At 46.0% G+C, this 20529-nt stretch overlaps 1 protein-coding gene across 2 annotated transcripts in view; it reads right to left on the bottom strand.

Annotated features, from left to right (window-relative positions):
• Positions 1-19930, bottom strand: part of LOC146059767 (Na(+)/citrate cotransporter-like) — a 96277-nt gene extending 76347 nt beyond the window's left edge. Inside the window, exons 1-2 of one of the 2 annotated variants that reach the window (XM_083172268.1) lie at positions 19703-19930; positions 9766-10140 (exon numbers count right to left, since the gene is read on the bottom strand). In XM_083172268.1, the coding sequence (XP_083028394.1) occupies positions 9766-9867 (102 nt within the window). In that variant the 5' untranslated portion in view covers positions 9868-10140; positions 19703-19930. Of the gene's footprint in view, positions 1-9765; positions 10141-13098; positions 13183-19702 lie in introns of those variants that run through there. The other variant, XM_083172267.1, reaches the window with a different exon arrangement.
• Between the last annotated feature and the right edge of the window lie 599 nt (positions 19931-20529).

The following is a 20529-nucleotide window of genomic DNA, read 5'->3' as shown; positions in this document are numbered from 1 at the left end:
CAATGACTGACCGTTGGCTGAGAGCTCTCAGCCAATCAGAGAACGGCTAGTCATTTGACAGGTGTTTTAAAAATATAATACCCGCCACTGCCCGGCCCCGTCCGTCCCGCAGCGCTGCTGAATGAATGATATATGTGAATGATCACAGCGCCCGCCGCCCGGCCAGATCATCACACACAGGCGCTGCCGGCTAGTTACAGCGTCAGGACACGCTCCCCGCTCCGGCGTCCCCCTGATGAGCCCTGCTGCTGACCACACCGCCCCCAGGTCAGCACTCAGTACCCCCGCTGCCCGCCCCACTGCTGCCCCTGATCACCACCGGCCCCCATGCCCCTCACCGCCCGCTGCAGCTCCCCGTACATGTGATAAATCGCAAGCGATTTATCACATGTAAAATTTGGCTCATCAAGTGCCAAATTGTATTTGAGCCTCCCGGGGAGCTGCCGGGCGGCTCACAGGAGTATTGGGTCCGACTTGTCCTAAGGACAAGTCGGCCTAATGTATGGGGGCCTTTAGTTACCTGCTGCAGGACGGAGGCTATGGGAGAGGTATTGTGAATTTATCGCTCCTGCGATTAAACCTACATAGACTTACAGCTCTTTACTCCAGCTGAAGATGTTGTAAACTAAAGGGCCCCATACACTGGGCGATTCAGCTGCAATTTGGGCTCTTTTCCTGTGATTGCAGCAATCAATCACAGGAACAGAGCCCATATTGCAGGTGAGTGACAGCGGGTCCGATGCAATGCATGGTGGCGTGCGCATCACCCCGGACCCTCCAAGTTGCCCTGGCAGGAGAAGCAATCTGCAGAATTGCTTCCTGCTCCTAGAAGGCTCGGCGGGGATTGCATACTGTATATCGCATCAGTTCCTGCTGCCTGGAGAGTTCTCCGGTGGCTTAAGAGAGAACTGTGTTGGACTTCTCCAGGGGGGAGAAGTTGCCACAGTGTATGGGGGCCTTAAAGGGAGGGGTCTAAGAACTAATGCCCCATACACACGGGGCGGCGGAGCCTCCATGCTGATTGATGTAGTGTAGTACAGATTGCTCAGCACACAGCGATGCACCAGCGATGTGTGCCAAGCAATCTGTCATGACCAGTGTCCTCTGGTGAGAGAACAATGACTTGATTTATACTGCAGGCTTGCATGATTAGCCTGGCGATAGCGATGACATGCGATACCTCGCATGGCCATCACTATGGGGCATACAACACGATCTAACCAGATTGCTTAGAAAACAAGATCAAATCTCAACGTGTGTATGCACCATAAGATTTGGAAAGAGATAGTGGACCAAGATAAAGTACCAGCCAATCAGCTCCTAGCTTGTCATGCTGCAGGGCAGGCTGTGTTTGACAAAATCCGTGGTTTCTCCCAGCTCATTTTTACGTACTCAGTATTACCCCTTCTTTCCATACACCTGAATGGTATTACTAAACTAATTGAGCACCTGCCACTATCTATATGTACGGTATGTGTTTGACAAAAGACAGATTGGAGTTGAATGGTTTGTACATTATGTCTCACCAAGCTTTCATGCATTTCCCCCATTAGTTCACTCTACATACTGTAGGATGTTAGAGTAGTTTCCTAGTTCAAAAATTATCAATGACGAGGAGAAGCGTAGGCTGCAAAAGAAGCATCATCCTTTCATAGACAGGATTGGGAGCAGAAGCTTTATTTAGATTGTGAAATAACATTGAGCTTTTTCCCTGTACAAAGTGTTTAGTAAGCTGGAACTAGGAAGGTACGTTTGTTGTTTGTTCAGTGCCAAACAGAACATGACATGCTCACTGTAGACTGAGAACAACATGCAGGGGCTAATTTAGTAAAATGGGAGTTCTATTTCAAATGGGAAGATGCTATGGTCCACCAATCAAAATCTACTTATTTATTTAGCACCTTCTAGAACACAGGTTCTAAAACTCAGTCCTCAGGACCCCACACACAGTGCATGTTTTGCAGTTCTGCTCACAGAATCAAGTGAAATAATTAGCTCCACCTGTGCATCTTTTCAAATGTGGCAGCCAGTAATGAGTGCACCTGTCGGGTGACCTGGAAAACGCGAACTGCGTGGGGTCGTGAGGATTAAGTTTGAGAACCACTGTTCTAGAAGATAATAGATAGTATCTGATTGGTTGCCCATAGCAACATCAGTCTGCATACAGATGTGATTCTTGAGCAATTGGTCTAGAATTATAACAAACCAATTCAAATCTGTTCTATTTAACTGAACCATATGATGGTCAGCAGTGGGTGGCGTGTGCCATCATCGGGACCCTGAGTCCCAGGGGCCAACACTGCACAAAGCTTTTCTCGCAGCCTCCAAAGGTTTGAGAAAAAATGTGTTTAAAGTCCATAGATTGGGTGCCCAAAGCACTTTACATGGGTTTAGCCGCTTTTCACATACGATGCTAATCCGCATCTGATTGGAGAAACAACTGAATAGCTCCGATAGACGCCTATTACTATAGATGCCAGCAGGGGGCGCAGGGCATAAAATTATTTCCCCCATTGTATCTAAGATGCATTTTCGGCAAAAGAGATGCCCAACACTAGCAGAGTCTGGAGAGACTTTGCCTGCCAAGAGGGGCTGTTTGGCACAATTACAGCAACACTATATGACAGCACATCAGTAAGTCTTAACGAACATGACATTTTGTATGTGAAGGAATAGGCATTTTGTACCTGTGCACTGAGTATCTGATTTGGACTAGCTGCAAACACGAGAACGGTCTGACTAGAAACGTTGTAAATAATTGGCATAGGGTTAACCGGTTTGTGTTATGCTCTAACCTTATGGGTCTGGTCTGTATGCCCAGAACAGTATCACTATCGTATTTATAATTTATAATGGTGACACATCGTAATTTTCAAACAATATTTACTTAAAAAAGGTTTTCTTCAAATTACCCACAATCAGTGGCGGCTCCTGCTATAGGAGTTAAAATCACACCAGAAACACAGACAGACAGCAACAGAGCTCCGATGCTTCCCCCGCGGCCCCTCACCCTACCTCCCAAGCTCTGGTGCTGACTATGGGGTTTATTCTAGTTCATTCTTTCTGACAAAATCCTTCTTAGATGGACAAAACCATGTGCACTGCAGGGGGGCAGATGTAACATGTGCAGATAGAATTAGATTTGGGTGAGTTATTTTGTTTCTGTGCAGGGAAAATACTGACTGCATGATTTTACACTGCAATATAGATCTCACTTTGAAGAAAAACCCCACCCAAATCTAATTCTCTCTGCACAAGTTACATCTGCCCCACCCGCAGTGCACATGGTTTTGTCCATCTAAGAAGGATTTTGTCAGAAAGAATGAACTAGAATAACCCCCTATCTGTGTCTCTGACATGCTGGTAACCTCCTCTCACCAGGCTCCATGAAGCAGCAGGACAGACACAGCACCAGCCCAACCCTGTGGGGAGGAGTTCAGCATGTAGAAGATTCCTACTATTGGAAGCTGCTACTGCTCATCATACACAGAGCTGGAAACTCCTCCCCCTCTTGGGCTGCCAGTACATGGAGCGATGACAGCAATAGTTTCCAGCAGGAAGCCATTCAGTGCAAATCGTCAGAGCTACAGTGCTTCTATGGACTGCTCTCTGTGCAGCCCAGAAGCAATTGTCTGCAGTGAGCATGCCCAGACTTCAGTGAGTTACTCAGTGTAATGCAGCTGAAGGAAGGTATGCATTGCACCAGAGAGCTGCATGGAAGTTATTTTTATGTTAATAATATTTGTGTGTAGATCTTTATTAAGAGTATCATTTTGTGTACTTTAATTTTAAAGTTATTAAAAGTGTGTATTTTGCTCTGTACCTGTGTTTGTGTGCATAAACAGTAATTGCATACAAACACTTGTACAGCACAAATCAAACTAATAACCTGCAAATAATTAATGACTGTTTGCAACGAGCAGTACCGAGGAAATTGCAGCCCCCCTTAAGTCTAAAGTCAGGAGCCGCCACTGCCCACAATTTTTTTTTTTTTGGGGGGGGGGGGGGGGGGGGGGGAGATTATGTACACAAGATTAATAGAGCTGAGTTGAAATGGATGTGTGCCCTGAAAACATTGGCACCAAGAGGGCTCAATATAGACAATGAGGTTAAATCAATTATTGTCCAGACGTAAACAAATAACTAAATAAACACCAATTATGTGGTTTACTAATGTACACTCTATAATCTAATCATGAACAAATACAGCCCGTAGAATGAAATAAAACATACTACCTTATAGACCCCACTAAAAAGGTATTCCAAAATACAAATATGCCTGAATACAAGCCCTCAAAATGGGTGCCGGACGGGGTCCCGACAGTTGGGATCCCGACAGTCATTAACCCAACGTCGGGATCCCGACTGTTAAAACACAGACGGCCATTTTCCCTCGTGGGGGTCCACGACCCCCATAGAGGGAGAATAGAATAGGTGGCAAGCATAGCTCGCCACTGTGCCCGCAGCGTGGCGAGCGCAGCGAGCCCGCAAGGGGCTTTGTTGCGCTGGCCACGCTGTCTGACACCGGCCAGTCGGGATCCCGACGTCGGGATAATGACTGTAGGGAACCCGTCTGTCGGTGAAACATACCACACCCCTCAAAATATGTCTGGTTTCAGTGAACCAGAAACAGAATATACTGTAAGTAAGAACTGTCAGATACAGCAAAATAACAGCAAAATAACAGGCAGAATATTTAATTACTAAATGATCGCATTAGATTAACTCATGCCAACCTTTTTGGCTGTCAAACTTGCCTATGTTGATAATAAGCATGTGTCGACCTTTTGGCAGTGTCGATCTAAGGTATTTCAACCCTTGTCGGTGTCGATCTATTCACTATCAACCATTAGTGGCTGACCTAGACATTGGGGGAGATTCTCTAAACTAAAAATGCGGTAAAAACCTCGTTATCTGGGTTTTTACCGCATTTTGGGATGCTCTAAGCATCCCCCGCCGGGTTACCGTGACGGGGGGCATCACCAGAAAAATCTGGCGATGTCCCATAGAAGCTTATGGGCTTCTAACGAGACCCCTTGCCGCCCCGCACCGACCCCCCCACAGACCCCCCCTCACCTGTGTCTGGGCAGCACAGAGCTGTACTGCTCAGACCTGTGACCTCCTCCTCCCTGCACTATGATCCTCTTCCGGGTTCAGGGAGGAGGAGAGCCCGGCACAGCAGCAGCAGCGCCGGGCAAGGGAGGGAGGGGGGAGCCGCTGTCTCCCACCGCAAAGGACGCTCGTAACGCAAGAGCTGTCCTTTGCATTAATTATCGCATATGTTAGAGCATATGCGATAATTATTGTTTGCGGTAGCCGGCGATGGGCGGCAGTAAGAGGGCGCCGATGTTAGAGCATCCCCCCCATTGTCTATCCACTGACTGCATACCGGTTCGTCCAATCAGTTTGCAAAGTTGGCTCCGATGAACTAGCTATTAAGTTGTGGATGGTACGATGTTACACAATTTTCTTGTATTATACATAAAGGTACCAATATTACTACGTGATTGCATCTATTTTTTTTTTTTTTAAACCATTGTATGGTTGAGTGACTTATGGTATTTTTTAGTTTTACATAGTTTGTTTTTAACAGAATAGTTAATCTTTCAGGACCGCACTGTAAGCTCATTGTGGGAATATTCTTTCAATTGGGCTCTCTAAATACAAACAAGGTGAGGTTCAGGGTTCATTTGCTGTTAATGTTTTGCACTGATTATATATTTCTTTTATTTGAGATATACTTTTTACCGTTATATATTACTATATGTGGATGCTGTGCTGATATGGAAATTCAGACCTTTTTTTTTACAACATTTCATAGGGTTAACAGGTGTTGTTTGTCTTGTGCTCTGTCCTTATGTGACGTACAGTTACAGACACCAAACAAATCATGTCACATCAGGTATGTCAACCCTTTATTGGTGTCAATCTAGTCACTGTTGACCATTAGTGTTCGACCTAGACATCGTCTATAACCGCATACACCTATATAGAGACAGCACACACATTGATGGAGCTCATGCACCCACAGAGCTGGATTATTATTTTTATCCTTTATTTATATGGCACCACAATAGTCTCTAACACAGGTTCTCAAAGTCGGTCCTCAGGACCCCACACAGTGCAGGTTTTGCAGGCCTCCTTACAGAATTAAATGAAATAATTAGCTCAGTCTGTGGATCTTTTAAAATGTGTCAGTCAGTATTGAGTGCACCTGTTGGGTGACCTGGAAAACGTTAATTAGTGGGGCCCTGAGACCCAAGTTTGAGAACCAGGGTGGGATGTATTAATATACATCGCCGCCCTTCGCCATGCCCCCGCCGCGATGCCAGCGCATATGTACTAACATATGCAGCTGGCATCGCGGTGCAATGACGGAGGCCCCCTGCTATACCTGTACTGTGGTCTGCGGGGGGTCTCCGTCACCTCCCAGCCGCCTGCTTCTCCCCTGCAGCCGGGACAGCTCAGCGTGGCTGTCCCCGGCGCCTCCTCCCCCCCTGCAGCCGGAAGGACGTCCGGCTGCGTTGCTAGGGGGAGGAAGGGCTTACCTTCCAGGGTCCAGGAGGACCTGTAAGAAGGTAAGCCCAAGGGAGGGGGAGAGGGGGGGGTCGACGAGGCGGCAGGGTTGTGGCGGAGGAGGCGGGCGGCGAAAAGAAGCCCATATTCGGTACTTATGTAGTATCTGGGCGTCCGATTTTGTGATTGTATGCCTTACCTTAAGGCATACAATCAGATGCGATGCGATGCGATTTTGCATAGGATTCAATGTTAAGAAGGTCCTGTTCATTTCCCCACTATCCAAGTGGGCATAGAGTTGATTTTATATAGCGTGGCGAGCGCAGCGAGCCACCGAGCCCGAAGCGTGGCGAGCCCCGCGAGGGGACGCATATTTCTTAAAAAGTATTCTGTGTCCCCTCACGGGGCTCGCTACGCTCGCCACAGGTTTATATCCAACTCCATGCCCACTTGGATAGTGGGGAAAGGAAAAGGACCCCTTTTTCTCATTGAATTCTATGTTAAAATGGACTCAGACCATTTTAACATTGAATCCTATGGAAAAATCTTGACCATCGCATCGCATACGATTTGGTCGCATGCGATGCGATCCGATTTCTAAATCGGACGCCCAGATACTACATAAGTACCCCATATTCTTCTATAGGGTATCGTCACCCAAAGGTGATATCGGTGCGTCCGGGTAATAGTACATCGGAAAATGCGGTAAAACGGGGGTTTTACTGCATTTTCCCCTTAGTACATCTCACCCCCCATGTTCTCTAACATTAGAGATGTGCAGGCTCTGATTTACTCTGATTTCAAAGCAGGATCTTATTGTCTATTTGTCTTATTGTCTGAAATCGGAGTAAATCAGAGCCTGCACATCTGTATCTAATACCCCTTTTACACCGCCGAAAAATCCGGGTCAGCGGCGGGTCAGACCCGGATCTTCGGCGGTGTAAATCCCTAACGCCGTGTCCCTTTACACGGGACTTCTACCCAGGTCCTGACCTGGGTAGAACACGGCTAGGACCTGGGTAGAGGGCGGTGTAAATGGGAACGCCGGGTCGGATGACCCGGCTCCCATTTACATGAATGGGGAACGTCCAACCTGCGGACCGCAGCGTCCGCAGGTTGGACGGGTTGTCAGTCTGACACTGACAGCCGGCGCTGCTGTCTGCTATACTCTGCAGACAGCAGCGGCGGCGGGGGAGGGAGGTGAACGGATACCTGTCGTCGGCATCCATTCACCTCCTGTCCAATGGCGGGGGGTGCGCGCGGGGACTGGGGGCAGCCTAGCAGCTTACCTTAGTGCTGGGCTGCCCCCAGCAGCGTTCTGGGTACGGCGGCGTCGATCGGCGCTTGAAGATGACATCGCGCTGTCATCTTCAAGCGCCGTGAAGGGGCAGGAGGGGGGGTGCGGGCGTTTAAGCCCGTCCGGTGTAAATGCCCCTAAACGCCGGGTCGCACCCGGCTTCAACCAGGGTCCAAAAAGCCGGGTGCGACCCGGCGTTTTGGTCTAAAAGGGGTATAACATAGCACATAAACTAATAAGTAATACAACAACAACAACTTACAGTACAAGACAATGTAGACAGGTTATATGATATATAAACATTGCTGCAGCAGCTGTCATGGCACTAAAATAAGCATCGGGGTGGCAGAAACAGAGGGTTAGGTGCCAATGTAAGGAGTATGGTGTAGGACAGTGGTCCTCAAGTACCACCAACAGTACATGTTTTCCAGGTCTCTGCACAGAATCACAGGGGAAATAATTAGCTCCACCTGTGATCTTATCAAATGTGTCAGTGAGTAATGAGTGCACTTGTTAGCCTGCCAGATGACCTGCAAAATGTGCACTGTTAGGGGTACTTGAGGACCGAGGTTGAGAACCGCTGGTGTAGAGGACAGTGTAAGTAAGGGCACGTGGGTGGAGAGGGCCCTGCTTTCATTATTATTATTATTATTTATGTATATGGTGCCACAAGGGTTCCGCAGCACCTGACAATACATAGATGAGCAAAAGACTATAACAAGAAAATAGTGGATTTACAGTATAGATGCAAATTAGAACAAGTACATGGTAAATAAAAGACAGTTGCAGCAGCGGACACTGATGCAATTATAACAGTGGCATATATTTATTCTAAGAAAAGCTCACAAGGACATTCCATTGCACTGCCACATAGCCATGTCCCATTTGAAGGTCATGCCCTTTTCACTGATGCTGTGCATGGGGGTCCCATGTTGGAAGGTATGGGGTAGACAATGGTGGCCTATAATTTAGTACAGGTGTCTCGTTAACTTTTGGTACTATAAGGTTGAAGATGATTAGCCTATTTTAGATTGTAAGCTCTAGTCATAAAGGTCTCACATTTATTTTATTATCATTGAATTCCTCTTATTAATTATAAAGTGTGGACAAAGCAACAAGTATGTTTTTTAGGTTGCATCTGGTTTGTATCTGTATCGCTGTGTAAATAAGGAGAACTGTAAAAAGCTAATTTTTTATAATCAGTGGCACATAAACATTAAATTACAATAGCATTGCATTAAATTAAGTTGGAATGTATAGAAATGGATACAGTTGGGATAGGCACTGGGGAGGGGGTCGAGATGTGGTTAACATTCTGGTTGTTGGGATGTCAGCAGTCAGAAACAGATGCTGGAATCCTACCTCGTGCCCAAAAGACCATCACCGGAATCCCAACATCAACTGAGATGCCAATGCCGGAATCTAGATTATCGGCAAGTATGCAAGGCGGGCTAGGCACTAAGGGCTATTTCACACACTCCGGCTCCTGCTGGATGGCGAAGTCCCGCACGGCCAAAAGCCGTGCCGTGCAAAGTAGTTGTTACTGGACACTATTGTGTCCATTCACATGGGACGGCCACGGCCCGGCTGTCTGGTTGTAGCCGGATCTCACCACTGGAAGGAACGGCTGCCAGGCTGTAGCCATCCCCTCCATTCTAAACTTCCTAGTGCGGCATGACTTCCTGGCCGTGCGGGACTTCGCCGTCCGGCAGGAGCCGGAGTGTGTAAAATAGCCCTAAGGCGGCTTATATATGCAGAAAATAAACACACACACACACACACACTACGAAAATCAGGAAGACATAAAAATGGATAGCCCCAGCAGTATCGCAAACACAGACATGCCAAGGGGACATAAACTGGTAATAAGCTAGTAACGATATAGCAAGGTAAATAAATTCTTACCATTTTATAAAGTCAAATCTGACACCTTAGTTAGATATGAACCTTACCTTTGTACCAATGATCAGTGGTAATGGTAACAGCAGAAGTGGTGTTGCAAACAAAATAAAAAACCTCTTGCAGCTCAAAAGTTGCTTCACACATGGTGCCATAATATGGAGCAATAGTAAAGTAGTATGGAATATGAGTTCTCTTTTGGATTCCAGCAAGACTGACACCCAAGGTCCTTGAAGTTCTCCCAAGATATATGTGATCCTCCTAGGATTCCTCGCATTGATATAGTGCTGAGCTAGATAGTGGGAGGTTATCAAGGTGTGTTTTGTAAAATCCACTAGGTAGCTGCATTTCTAATGTAAGGTCACAGTCCAACTTCACTTTACACATGGATGGGAGGAGAGAATCCCTCTGCAGTTCTGTCAGCCCGTCTGTATCATCACAACAAAAGATAAAGGAGTAGGTTACATCCCAAGATCCTCATTGGTTAGATGCATATTCAGTATGAATAAATCTTCTGTACTTAAATTACAAGGTATAATAACAACACAGCACTATGGCTGAGACCTTTTACATACTCCTCAGAAGCACATATCCATTATTGTGAGATGATGTGGCCTGAAACCTCGCTCCTACTCTTTCATCATGTCATAGAAAATCAAGTCGAGTTAAAGTTATGCTGGGAACTTTCCAAGTACATCATTGCATCAGTACAAACATTGTGTGCATGGTAATGTTGTTTAATGCCATCTACTGGACAATGTTGGAATTAAACATAGATTACTGAAAAAGGCCACTGTCTAGAAGGGCTGGAGGGGTCATTTAGGAACAGCAATATTTGAGCACACTTTTCAATATTTGTTTATATCATGGCTGCCTACCTGACCCTCTCCTTCAGGGAGAAAACGCTCTGTTCCTGGACTTCCCTGGTAATGTATGATTGCCATCACCTGTGGTGAAACACCTTTCTTTATCAATGAACTAGCTCTCTACAGGTGATGGTAATCATACATTACCAGGGGAGTCCAGGAACAGAAGACTTTCTCCCTGAAGGAGAGGGTCAGGTAGGCAACCGTGGATTTTATCAGGGATGGGGAACCTTCGGCCCTCCAGCTGTTGTTGAACTACACATCATAGCATGGGCACAAAGCAAAACTGTAACAAGGCATGCTGGGATGTGTAGTTACACAACAGCTGGAGGCATACCTCCCAACATGACCCTCTCCAGGAGGGACACATTGCTCTGCTCCTGCACTTCCCTCTGTTTGTATGATTGCCATCACCTGTGTTGAAGCAGCTTTCTGATCAATTAACCTGTTCACACAGATGAAGGTAAACATGCATTAAGAAGAAAGTCCAGGAGAAGAGCATTGTGTCCCTCCTGGCATGGGTCATGTTGGGAGGTATGCTGGAGGGCCGACGGTTCCCCATCCCTGGATTATATGCACAAGACAAGTGCACCAACCTATGTCATGTCTCACATCACATTCCATGTAAAATCAGTCTGGGTCTATTTCACATTGTTGGACACACACTAATGGGCCCTACACTTGTAGCAACCCGCTGAGTGTTCTCATACCTCCCAACATGACCCTCTCCAGGAGGGACACAATGCTCTGTTCCTGGACTTCACTCTTACTGTATGATTGACATCACCTGTGGTGAACAGGTTAATGGCTCAGAAAGGGGCTTCAACACCATACTTGCCTACCCTTCCGGAATGGCCAGGAGGGTCCCGCAAATCGGGTCCCCCTCCCGGCCCCCCGGGAAGGGTGGCAAGTCTCCCGCATTTTCGCAGGAGCCCCTGCTCCCCCCTTCCCCCTTCCCCGCAGTAATAAACTCAGAATTTCACGGGTCCGCGGGGAGGGGAAAAAATTACGGGAATCGCGTCATTTTGCGTCATTTTAGTCCATCCCCCCGTCCACGGACCCGCAAATTGATGCTGCTGCCAGTCACGGGAGCGGGGCTTGGTGACGGCAGCCTCGACCCGCTCCCCTTTCACTCCTCTCCGTGCTTCTCCCAGAGAGGAGTTTTACAAAGTCGGCAAGTATGTTCAACACAGGTGATGACCAGGAATAGAGCCTTGTGTCCCTCCTGCAGGGGATCATGTTGGAAGGTATGGTGTTCTGAAGGATACTAGATCGCTCAGCACACAGAACACTGGCCCTAACAAGCATGCTCCAGGCCTCCACATAAAAAATAGGCCCACGATCATAATCATATGATGACCACTAGACATGCACCAGCTGGCCATATGGTTAGCCATAAATAATAAGTATTAGCATTGCATTCCTATTTTACACATTTACAGTATGCTATTTTTGTACATTCATATATTTTAAGAAACATTGGGACTCATACAGTAGTAGTGTATGGGATCTACATGGCATTGGCCTCCCCTCCTCCACTGCTCATAATAGTCCCTCGATCATTTTCAGCTCCAGACCCTTTAGGCCCCCAATCCGGCCCTGACTCGAGTCATCAAAATGACCCCAAAGGACTCCATAGATCAGGCATGTCCAAACTATGGCCCTCCAGCTGTTGTGAAACTACATATCCCAGCATGCTTTGCAATAGTTTTAGCATTCCCTAATAGCAAAACTGTGGCAAGGCATGATGGGACTTGTAGTTTCACAACAGCTAGAGGACCATAGTTTGGACATGCCTGCCCTAGATGCTCTGTGAACCCTCACTTTCTCCATGACTGCCTGGACCAAGTTCCAACTGACTGATGGCATTAACATAGGCTGATAACCATCCTGGAAAAAGGTAGCTACAAAGCAAATTTAGAATGGTTAATTAAATATGCTTTATACAGCTCTATTTACTGTAAGATAACAGCAAAACACAGTATCTGCGAGAGGTAAACTGATGCTCGTTACGGGACTAATGGTCTTTGTTTAACCACCTGATAACGGTCAGGCTAGTGATTAGCTTAATCTGAGACATACTGACATTTAGAACTGTGATATTTTATCTTTCACAAAGGTAGAGATATTTGTTAAAGGATAATTTGATCATACCTCCCAACATGACCCTTTACAGGAGGGACACAATACTCTGTTTCTGGACTTCCCTCTTTATGATTGCCATCACCCGCTTTGAACAGGTTAGATTATTTAAATAGGAAAAAAAAAAAGTGTTTCAACACAGGTGATGGTAATCCTAAATTAAGAGGGAAGTCCAGGAATAGAGTATTCTCTCCCTCCTGGAGAGGGTCATGTTGGGAGGTATGATTTGATGGCTTGCTTGCACTATATCAGGTTTAATTGTTAATTTTCAACATCAACCAAAAATCTAAACCATGAAGCACGTACCTTTATTCTTATATAATGCAGGTTTTCAGTATTGCATAGATCTATGTTCCATACTGTTCAAAGCATACTAACCTCATAATGTTTTTGTTTTACACAATGTGTGCACCAGGCATTCCCAACCACGGTCCTCAAGGCACAATAACAGTGCAGGTTTTAGTGATATCCAGGCTTGAGCACAGGTGACTTAATTAGTATCTGAGGGATTCTGATTAAACCATCTGTGCTGAAGCCTGGATATCACTAAAACCTGCACTGTTGGTGTGCCTTGAGGACCGTGTTTGGGAATGCCTGGTGTACACGATGCTGTGAAATTCGATCGAATCGGGATTGAATAGAAAATAAAGCACACCATGGGGGTTATTCAGATTCATACGCATCCCCAGTGCATTCGCACAGGGGACCGATGTTGGGCATATACGCAGGTACATTTCTGCACATGTGCATACTCAGCATACTTACCTACAGTACCTGACCCTCTCCATGAGGGAGAAAATGCTCTGTTCCTGGACTTCCCTGGTAATGTATGATTGCCATCACCTGTGGAGAGCTAGGTAATTGATAAGAAAGGGGTCTCACCACAGGTGATGGCAATCACACATACCATGGAAATCCAGGAACAGAGCGCTTTCTCCCTTATGGAGAGGGTCAGGTAGGCAAGTATGATACGCATGGTGCTTGCGAAATTCGAGGCCTTGTGAGTCAACCAGAATATCGTCCTATATGTGCAGCCTGTACTTGTGTGACATACAGTATTTATCATTTGTTTATTTATTTACAGTTTCTTATGTAGCGTCCGTTGTGCTTTACAATTGAAGTACTGCAGTTATTTCAAAGTACTCTTCAATATGCTGCTTTACTTGAAAAAGGAGTAATTCATATGACCTAGCCTTGGTCTCTCATGGGACATGCAAAGCTATATAAATATAGTACCGTGGTCAGGTCAACATAATTTAGCAATAAATATATTTTGTGACACTATGAATAGAGACTACACAACCAGCAAGCATTGGTAAGCACATCTCTGCAGGATATATCCTTACATTTGGTAAATAATCTGGACTGTACTATGAAGTGGGAGCAAAGCAAAATAAAAACAAAACTGCAGCTCGGACTGCATGTTGCACTGCAAGTGGGGCAGATGTAACACAGAGTCATACTTGCCTACCCTCTGGGAATGGCCAGGAAGATCCTGCAAATCCCAGCACCGCCCTTACCCGCTGCATCAAATGTGTGATTTTGGCGGGTGTGCGGGAGGGGGCGGGGCTAAAATGGCGCGAATCACATAATTTTGAATCATTTAAGACCTTCCCCCAATCTGCAGATCTGCAAATTGCCGCAGATGAATGTCATGGGGCGGGGCTTGATGATGTCAGCCTCATCCCACCCCCTGACAAGTAGCCTCGTCTTGCCCCCTCTCACTACTCTCTGGGCTTCTCCTGGAGAGCAGTGTACAGAAGTAGGCAGGCATGCACAGAGGTATATACTGTATTAGGCATACCTCCCAACAGTCCCGATTTTATCGGGACAGTCCCGATTGTCAGGGCCTGTCCCGCTGTCCCACCCGCGGGCGACAGTGTCCCGCGGTGTGGGGGGGCGGTTGGGAGTCCCCCCTGTCAGCTGCTAAGCAGCGGGGAATAAACGCTGTGCGCATGCGCACAGCGTCTATTCCCGCAGCCAGGGGGCTGGGGGCATGGCTAGAGGCTCACAGAGCCTCTGGGTCATGCCCCCATAGCGGCAAAATGGGGGGCGTGGCCTCGCGGGGGAGCCGCGAGTATAGGCCACGCCCCCAAATTAGGCCACGTCCCCCCGAAAATTTCGGCATGCCTCCGGCGCGCAGCAGCAGCGTCCCGACTGCTGTACTATCAAAGTTGGGAGGTATGTATTAGGGATGGCCAGCAACCTCTGTAGGATAGCTTTGCCATCAATGGGGATGAACCAGATGGTTTTGTTCTATTGATGTCAAAGCATAACCAAATAGTTTTTTTTAGCCAAGGAGCAGGTACACGGAGCATAGCTATGTCCCTGACAGCCGTAAAGCTCAACCCCCAGGTTCTGATGGACTCATGGGCCAACACTTTTGTTGGTAAGCTGCTCAATCAGAGGTGTGTCACTCAGGTGCCAAAAGGGAGGGGTAATTCTGTCTAGGAAAAAAACATGTTGTATCCCAATTGCACACTGAGTGAGAAAATAACTATGTGCCAGCCAGTCATATAAATGGATTGGCCATCGATAGTTAAACCCGTCAATGGTCATACATCACATAGTATGCTACCATGATGGCCATCCCTATACTGTGTATATACAGTATATAAATTGCACTGTTAAATAAAGATGTCTAGCATTTGTGGACAGGATGTAAAAGCTTCATAAAGAATAAATGGGGATCTTTATGATAGATCTCCAGTCAAAAGGTCAACACCATATGGTCAACACTGGCAAGGTCGACATAGAAAAACAATCAACACAAACAACGGTCAACATTCCCTTACAAAGCGAGATATGTAAGGTAATGCGGTACCCTAAATGCTCAGCTGTTGACATGAACATGAAAAAAAAAGGAAAAACTCATGTTGATATATGTGTTGACCATTTGCTTGTGTCAACCTTTTTTCTTGTGTAGACAGTGCACATGTCTACCTTTTGGGGTCAACCTAGACACTTTGGAGCTAATAACTTCCTCACCTGTGTAAATGCATGCACACCAGGACCGGATTATCCATTAAGAAGTATAGGCTGCTACCATCTGCCTTTTATATCTAAAGGCCCCCCATACACTGGTCCGATTTGGCCAATTTCGGGCAATTCTGATGGATCGGGATGTGAAATTGGCCAAAATCGGATGTATGTGAAATGCCGTCCGGGCCGGCTAATGGTAGCAGAATTTTTGTTAAAATTCAAAAGACAGGATGGCCGTTGAATGGCTGAGAGTGCTCTCTCTCAGCCAGAGGCCTCACCAGAACCATTGTATGGGGGGGCCTCTAGGTAACACTGGCACAGGCTGAACAGCAGGGGAGGTTCATTCCTAGTGTGATTGGGACTTGCTGCAGAGACTGGAGACATTCAGTCACCTGACATATATATCTCCCATCTGTCCCAGTTTTACAGCACAGTCACAGTTGTGATTGTCCCACCCACAAACAGCAGTGTCACACAGGTGAAGGAGGCAGTTGGGAGTCCCCTTGACACTATAGATTGTAAGCTTGCAGCAGGGACCTCTTATGTCCATGTCTGTCTGTTGTTACTCAGTTTGGTCTATCACTGTAAAGGGGAGCAAGTGTCAAGGGGACTCCCAACTGCCTCTTTCACTCGTGGGACACTGCTGTGAACCACTGATCTATAGTATAGCAAGGAATTGGAGAATAGACACTGACCATTATTGGCAATGTATCATTAACAATATTGGTATATTCAGGGCTATTTTTGTGCAGGCTCCAGCAGGAACTGAGGCCCTTATTCTAGTTCACTATTTCAGACAAAATATTTCTAAAGGTGCGTACACACGGGGCAATATGATCGCTGGCAATATATTGCTAGCAATATATTGCTCAGCAATCATATTGCCCTGTGTCCCGTTTTCATCTGGGACCAGAGATGGTTGCAGATGAAAATTTAAACACTGCTGGGTGAAGAGGCAGGGGATGTCGCTGGTCGGAGGAGCATGCTCCTCCGACCAGCGACCATTCAGAGGCTGAAAACGGGAGCGCGCACCCGGCGATTTATCGCTGGTGCACACTCCAATCACTGGCAATATAGTCGCTCAGCGACCATATTCCCAGCGATTTCAGCCCCTATCGCCCCCGTGTGTACACAGCATTAGATGGACAAAACCATGTGTACTGCAGGTGAGGCAGGTGTTACTTGTGCAGAGATAATTAGATTTGGGTGGGGTTTTACACCTGCCTCACCTGCAGTGCACATGGTTTTGTCCATCTGAGAAATATTTTGTCAGAAAGAGTTAACTAGAATAAGTGCCTCAGTTCCTGCTGGAGCCTGCACAAAAATAGCCCTGGGTATATTGCAAATCATTAACGATATATCACCCAGTGTGTACCCAGCTCCAGAATCAGCCCCATCTTCCACCTAACAAAGATACATTTGACACTGTTGCCAAACTTAACTGGTTCTTCAACTACAGCTGCCAATTTTAAACACATGTGCTTACAATTATTACATAAACTGTATTATATATAAACAATGTTACAGGAAACAATCAGTAACTCTCCCGCAGATTATAGTATATGAATCACCACTCCTGTTTTAATTAAAGGCCCTTTTCTTAATAAGTGCATCTGCATTGCTAATTGGGTGCAAAATGGGGTAGCAGTTGATTTACCGATGGACAAAATAACGATGGTCATAATCCCAGCACCCATTGACCGACAGTCAAAATACTGACACAGACAAAATACTGACATCCATTATGCCGACAACTTCAAAATACCAACATGGTAAAAATACCGACATTTAAAATGCAGACAGGTCAAAATTTCGACATTAACTTTTAAAGGAATTTTTGATCAAAAACATATTTCATATTTTACCATTCCAGTGGACCTGATGGGGGGATAAAACAGTGTGTCAATTGCTGCGAGGCACCATGTCCAAAGCATGTCGAGGGGTCGCGGTACAGACAGTGTCAATGTCAACCTATTTGGACATAGACAACCAATAAAACATAGAAACTCAGGTAGATATTTTGAATCACATGGATACAATTTGGGGGCGTGGTCAGAATAATAGTAGTATACTGTTTATATCACCCAAATAAACTTTTCCATGCAGTGCTCTTTTTAAAGTGAAAAAATATATAGAAAGGGAAATATGTTTCAAGATATCATATACTGTGTGACAATAGTACAGTGACTATTCAATAAAACAGTTGTCCACTTTTAGACAACCCACCTTGATATAATCTGTCCCATGATGGCCCAATCCTTAGGGCTGTTTCACACAGTACGGTTCCTGCCGCACGGTGAAATCCCGTACGGCCAGGGAGCCGCGCCGCACTCAGCAGTTGTGAATGGACACTATTGTGTCCATTCACACGGGACGGCCACGGCCCGGCCGCACGGCTGCAGCCGGATCCCCCCACTGGAAGGGACGGCTGCCGGGCTGTGGCCATCCCTGCCATTATAAAATTCTGAGTGCGGCGCGGCTCCCTGGCCGTACGGGATTTCACCGTGCGGCAGGAACCGTAAAATGTTTCCTAATGCTCTATTAATACGGCAGCTCACATTAGGGTATTACAATCCTATGTTAACCGTTCAATAGAGCTGTATTATAAAGGACTAGACTGTATATATTTAGTGATGTGGTACAATATGGCTGCCCAGTTTGACCTATTTAAGGATTAAGGAAACAAGTAACCCTATCTGTGCAGATTTAGGCTGTTTTATTAAAGATTTTAAAAAAGTGGGTAAGTTTCTCTGTTTTCTATACATATTTTTGGGAAGATGGTGTAAATGCAGTAGATCGTTATGTTTCTGGCACTGCTGTATTAAAACGCCCACAGTGTTGGGTGCATGCAACTGTATCTGAACATGCACAGAAATGCTTAGAAATGCCTCAGTGCATGCACAGACGCACAACATCGCTCCCCCTATATTCCCTAGCACATGTACAGTACAAGCACACACATTCACTCTTGGGCTAATTTTGTTGGAAGCCAATTAACCTATCAATATATTTTTGGATTATGGGAGGAAACCCTTGTAAGTACGGTGAGAATATACAAACTCCACACAGTTATGGCCATGGTGGGAATCAAAACCTTGACCTCAGTGCTGTGAGGCAGTAATGCTAACCATTACAACATCCGTTGCTGCTGTATATGATACACTTCCTTAGACGGGTGTGGTATAGGGTTCAATCAGTCGGGACCCCGACACTGTCATTAGCCCGACGTCGGGATCCTGACTGGCCAGACTCAGACAGCATGGCAAGCGTAACAAAGCCCCTTCCGGGCTCGCTGCGCTCGCCACGTTGCGGGCTCGGTGGCTCGATACGCTCGCCACCTATTCTATTCTCCCTCGTGGGGGTCATGGACCCCCACGAGGGAGAATAGCCAATGGCTGTCAGGAACCCGTTTGTCGGTGTTTTAACAGTCGGGATCTCAACGTCCCGTAAATGACTGTCGGGATCCCGACTGTCGGGACCCCGTCCGGCACCCCTTAGTCTATGCATAGTGACATGCATACAGGTTTTTGTCCATTAATAAACATTAGTTATGCTTATCCCACTCCCCATTGCTTCTGAAAGTGTACAGTATGTTCAGTATCTACAGTATGCTCTGCTTTAGTGCTTCACAACCAGCATCGCATCCATTTAATCAAACTGCTATAAGTGCTGCAAGACTTGGCCAACTATGCAAACTGCTCTGTTCAGCAATGATGATGTGAGTTACACAAACACAAGCTGTACCTATGATGCAGATCTGCTGCTAGAAAGTTGAAACGTCCAATGTTATCCAATAATAATGATTTAAGAATAACAATGTAAACAATGCATTGAAATAGTAACTGTGCTGCAATGTGTTGCTATTTGTATTTTCATTCAGTCATACAGTAGCTTAGTTATGCAATCCATAACCCAATGTTTGACATGCTTATTATACTAGTATTCTATATAGCAGACACGGAAGCCACCTCCCCCTGGAGTTATATGATATATAACTGACCTTTAGGAGCCTAGTGTGAAGAACTTGTTGTCTCTGATGTCTTCGGGTCGCTGTAGGTTCCTCTCACTTCCTTTCTCTTTGTCCTACTTATGTACTTGGACAGATTGTTAATGCCTTCCCCTGACACATTTCCAAGGAAGGCCTCAGACGTTTGGTTGCTTTGTTGAGTTCCACTTCATTCCCTTCTACATGAAAGCTCTTATTATGAATCAATTTCAATGGTTTAAAAGGGTGGAATGTGGCTCACAATATCTGTACTTGTAAACTAAAACAAACCTCTGGAACAGCTAATGTGTGAGTGCAGCAAGCTCTGTAGGACAGTACACCAGTACGTGCCTGGACACCCAAGTGACTGAATTGTTACACATCCTGTAGAGAGCCGGACTGTCCTATTCCTTACCATGTTCTTTCTTTCTATTTCAACTCCCATATACATAATTAACCATTATGGGGTCAATTTCCTAAGATCCTCGATTGTGGCCGATCCCGTGTACAGATGAGTACAACCAGGATTGGTCATAATTGGGCTTCTTTACTAATCTGCCATATTCTGAAGGTGATGTGATTCATATTTTGCTGCTGAGTTTCCCCGGCAGCCAAACACGAACAGGCATTAAGCTGCACGGATCGTTCAGATCCATGGCAATGCTTCTTTGTGAGAAAAATAAATTATTTAAAAATCCCCCCCCCCCATGGAGAAAATGTGAAAACATCATGGGGTCCTGGTTCACAAAATATTAATACTGGAGAAAAAAGGAGTAGGGGTCCCCCATATTTCGGAAACCAGCACCGGGGCTCAAACAGCCATCAGGGTAATGCCACAGCCA

The sequence above is a fragment of the Crinia signifera genome, chromosome 2, assembly GCF_055691185.1.
Source record: "Crinia signifera chromosome 2, ASM5569118v1, whole genome shotgun sequence".
NCBI lineage: Eukaryota > Metazoa > Chordata > Amphibia > Anura > Myobatrachidae > Crinia > Crinia signifera.
Note: the sequence above shows the minus strand (reverse complement) of the source record. Positions and strands in the feature narration are given on the sequence as shown.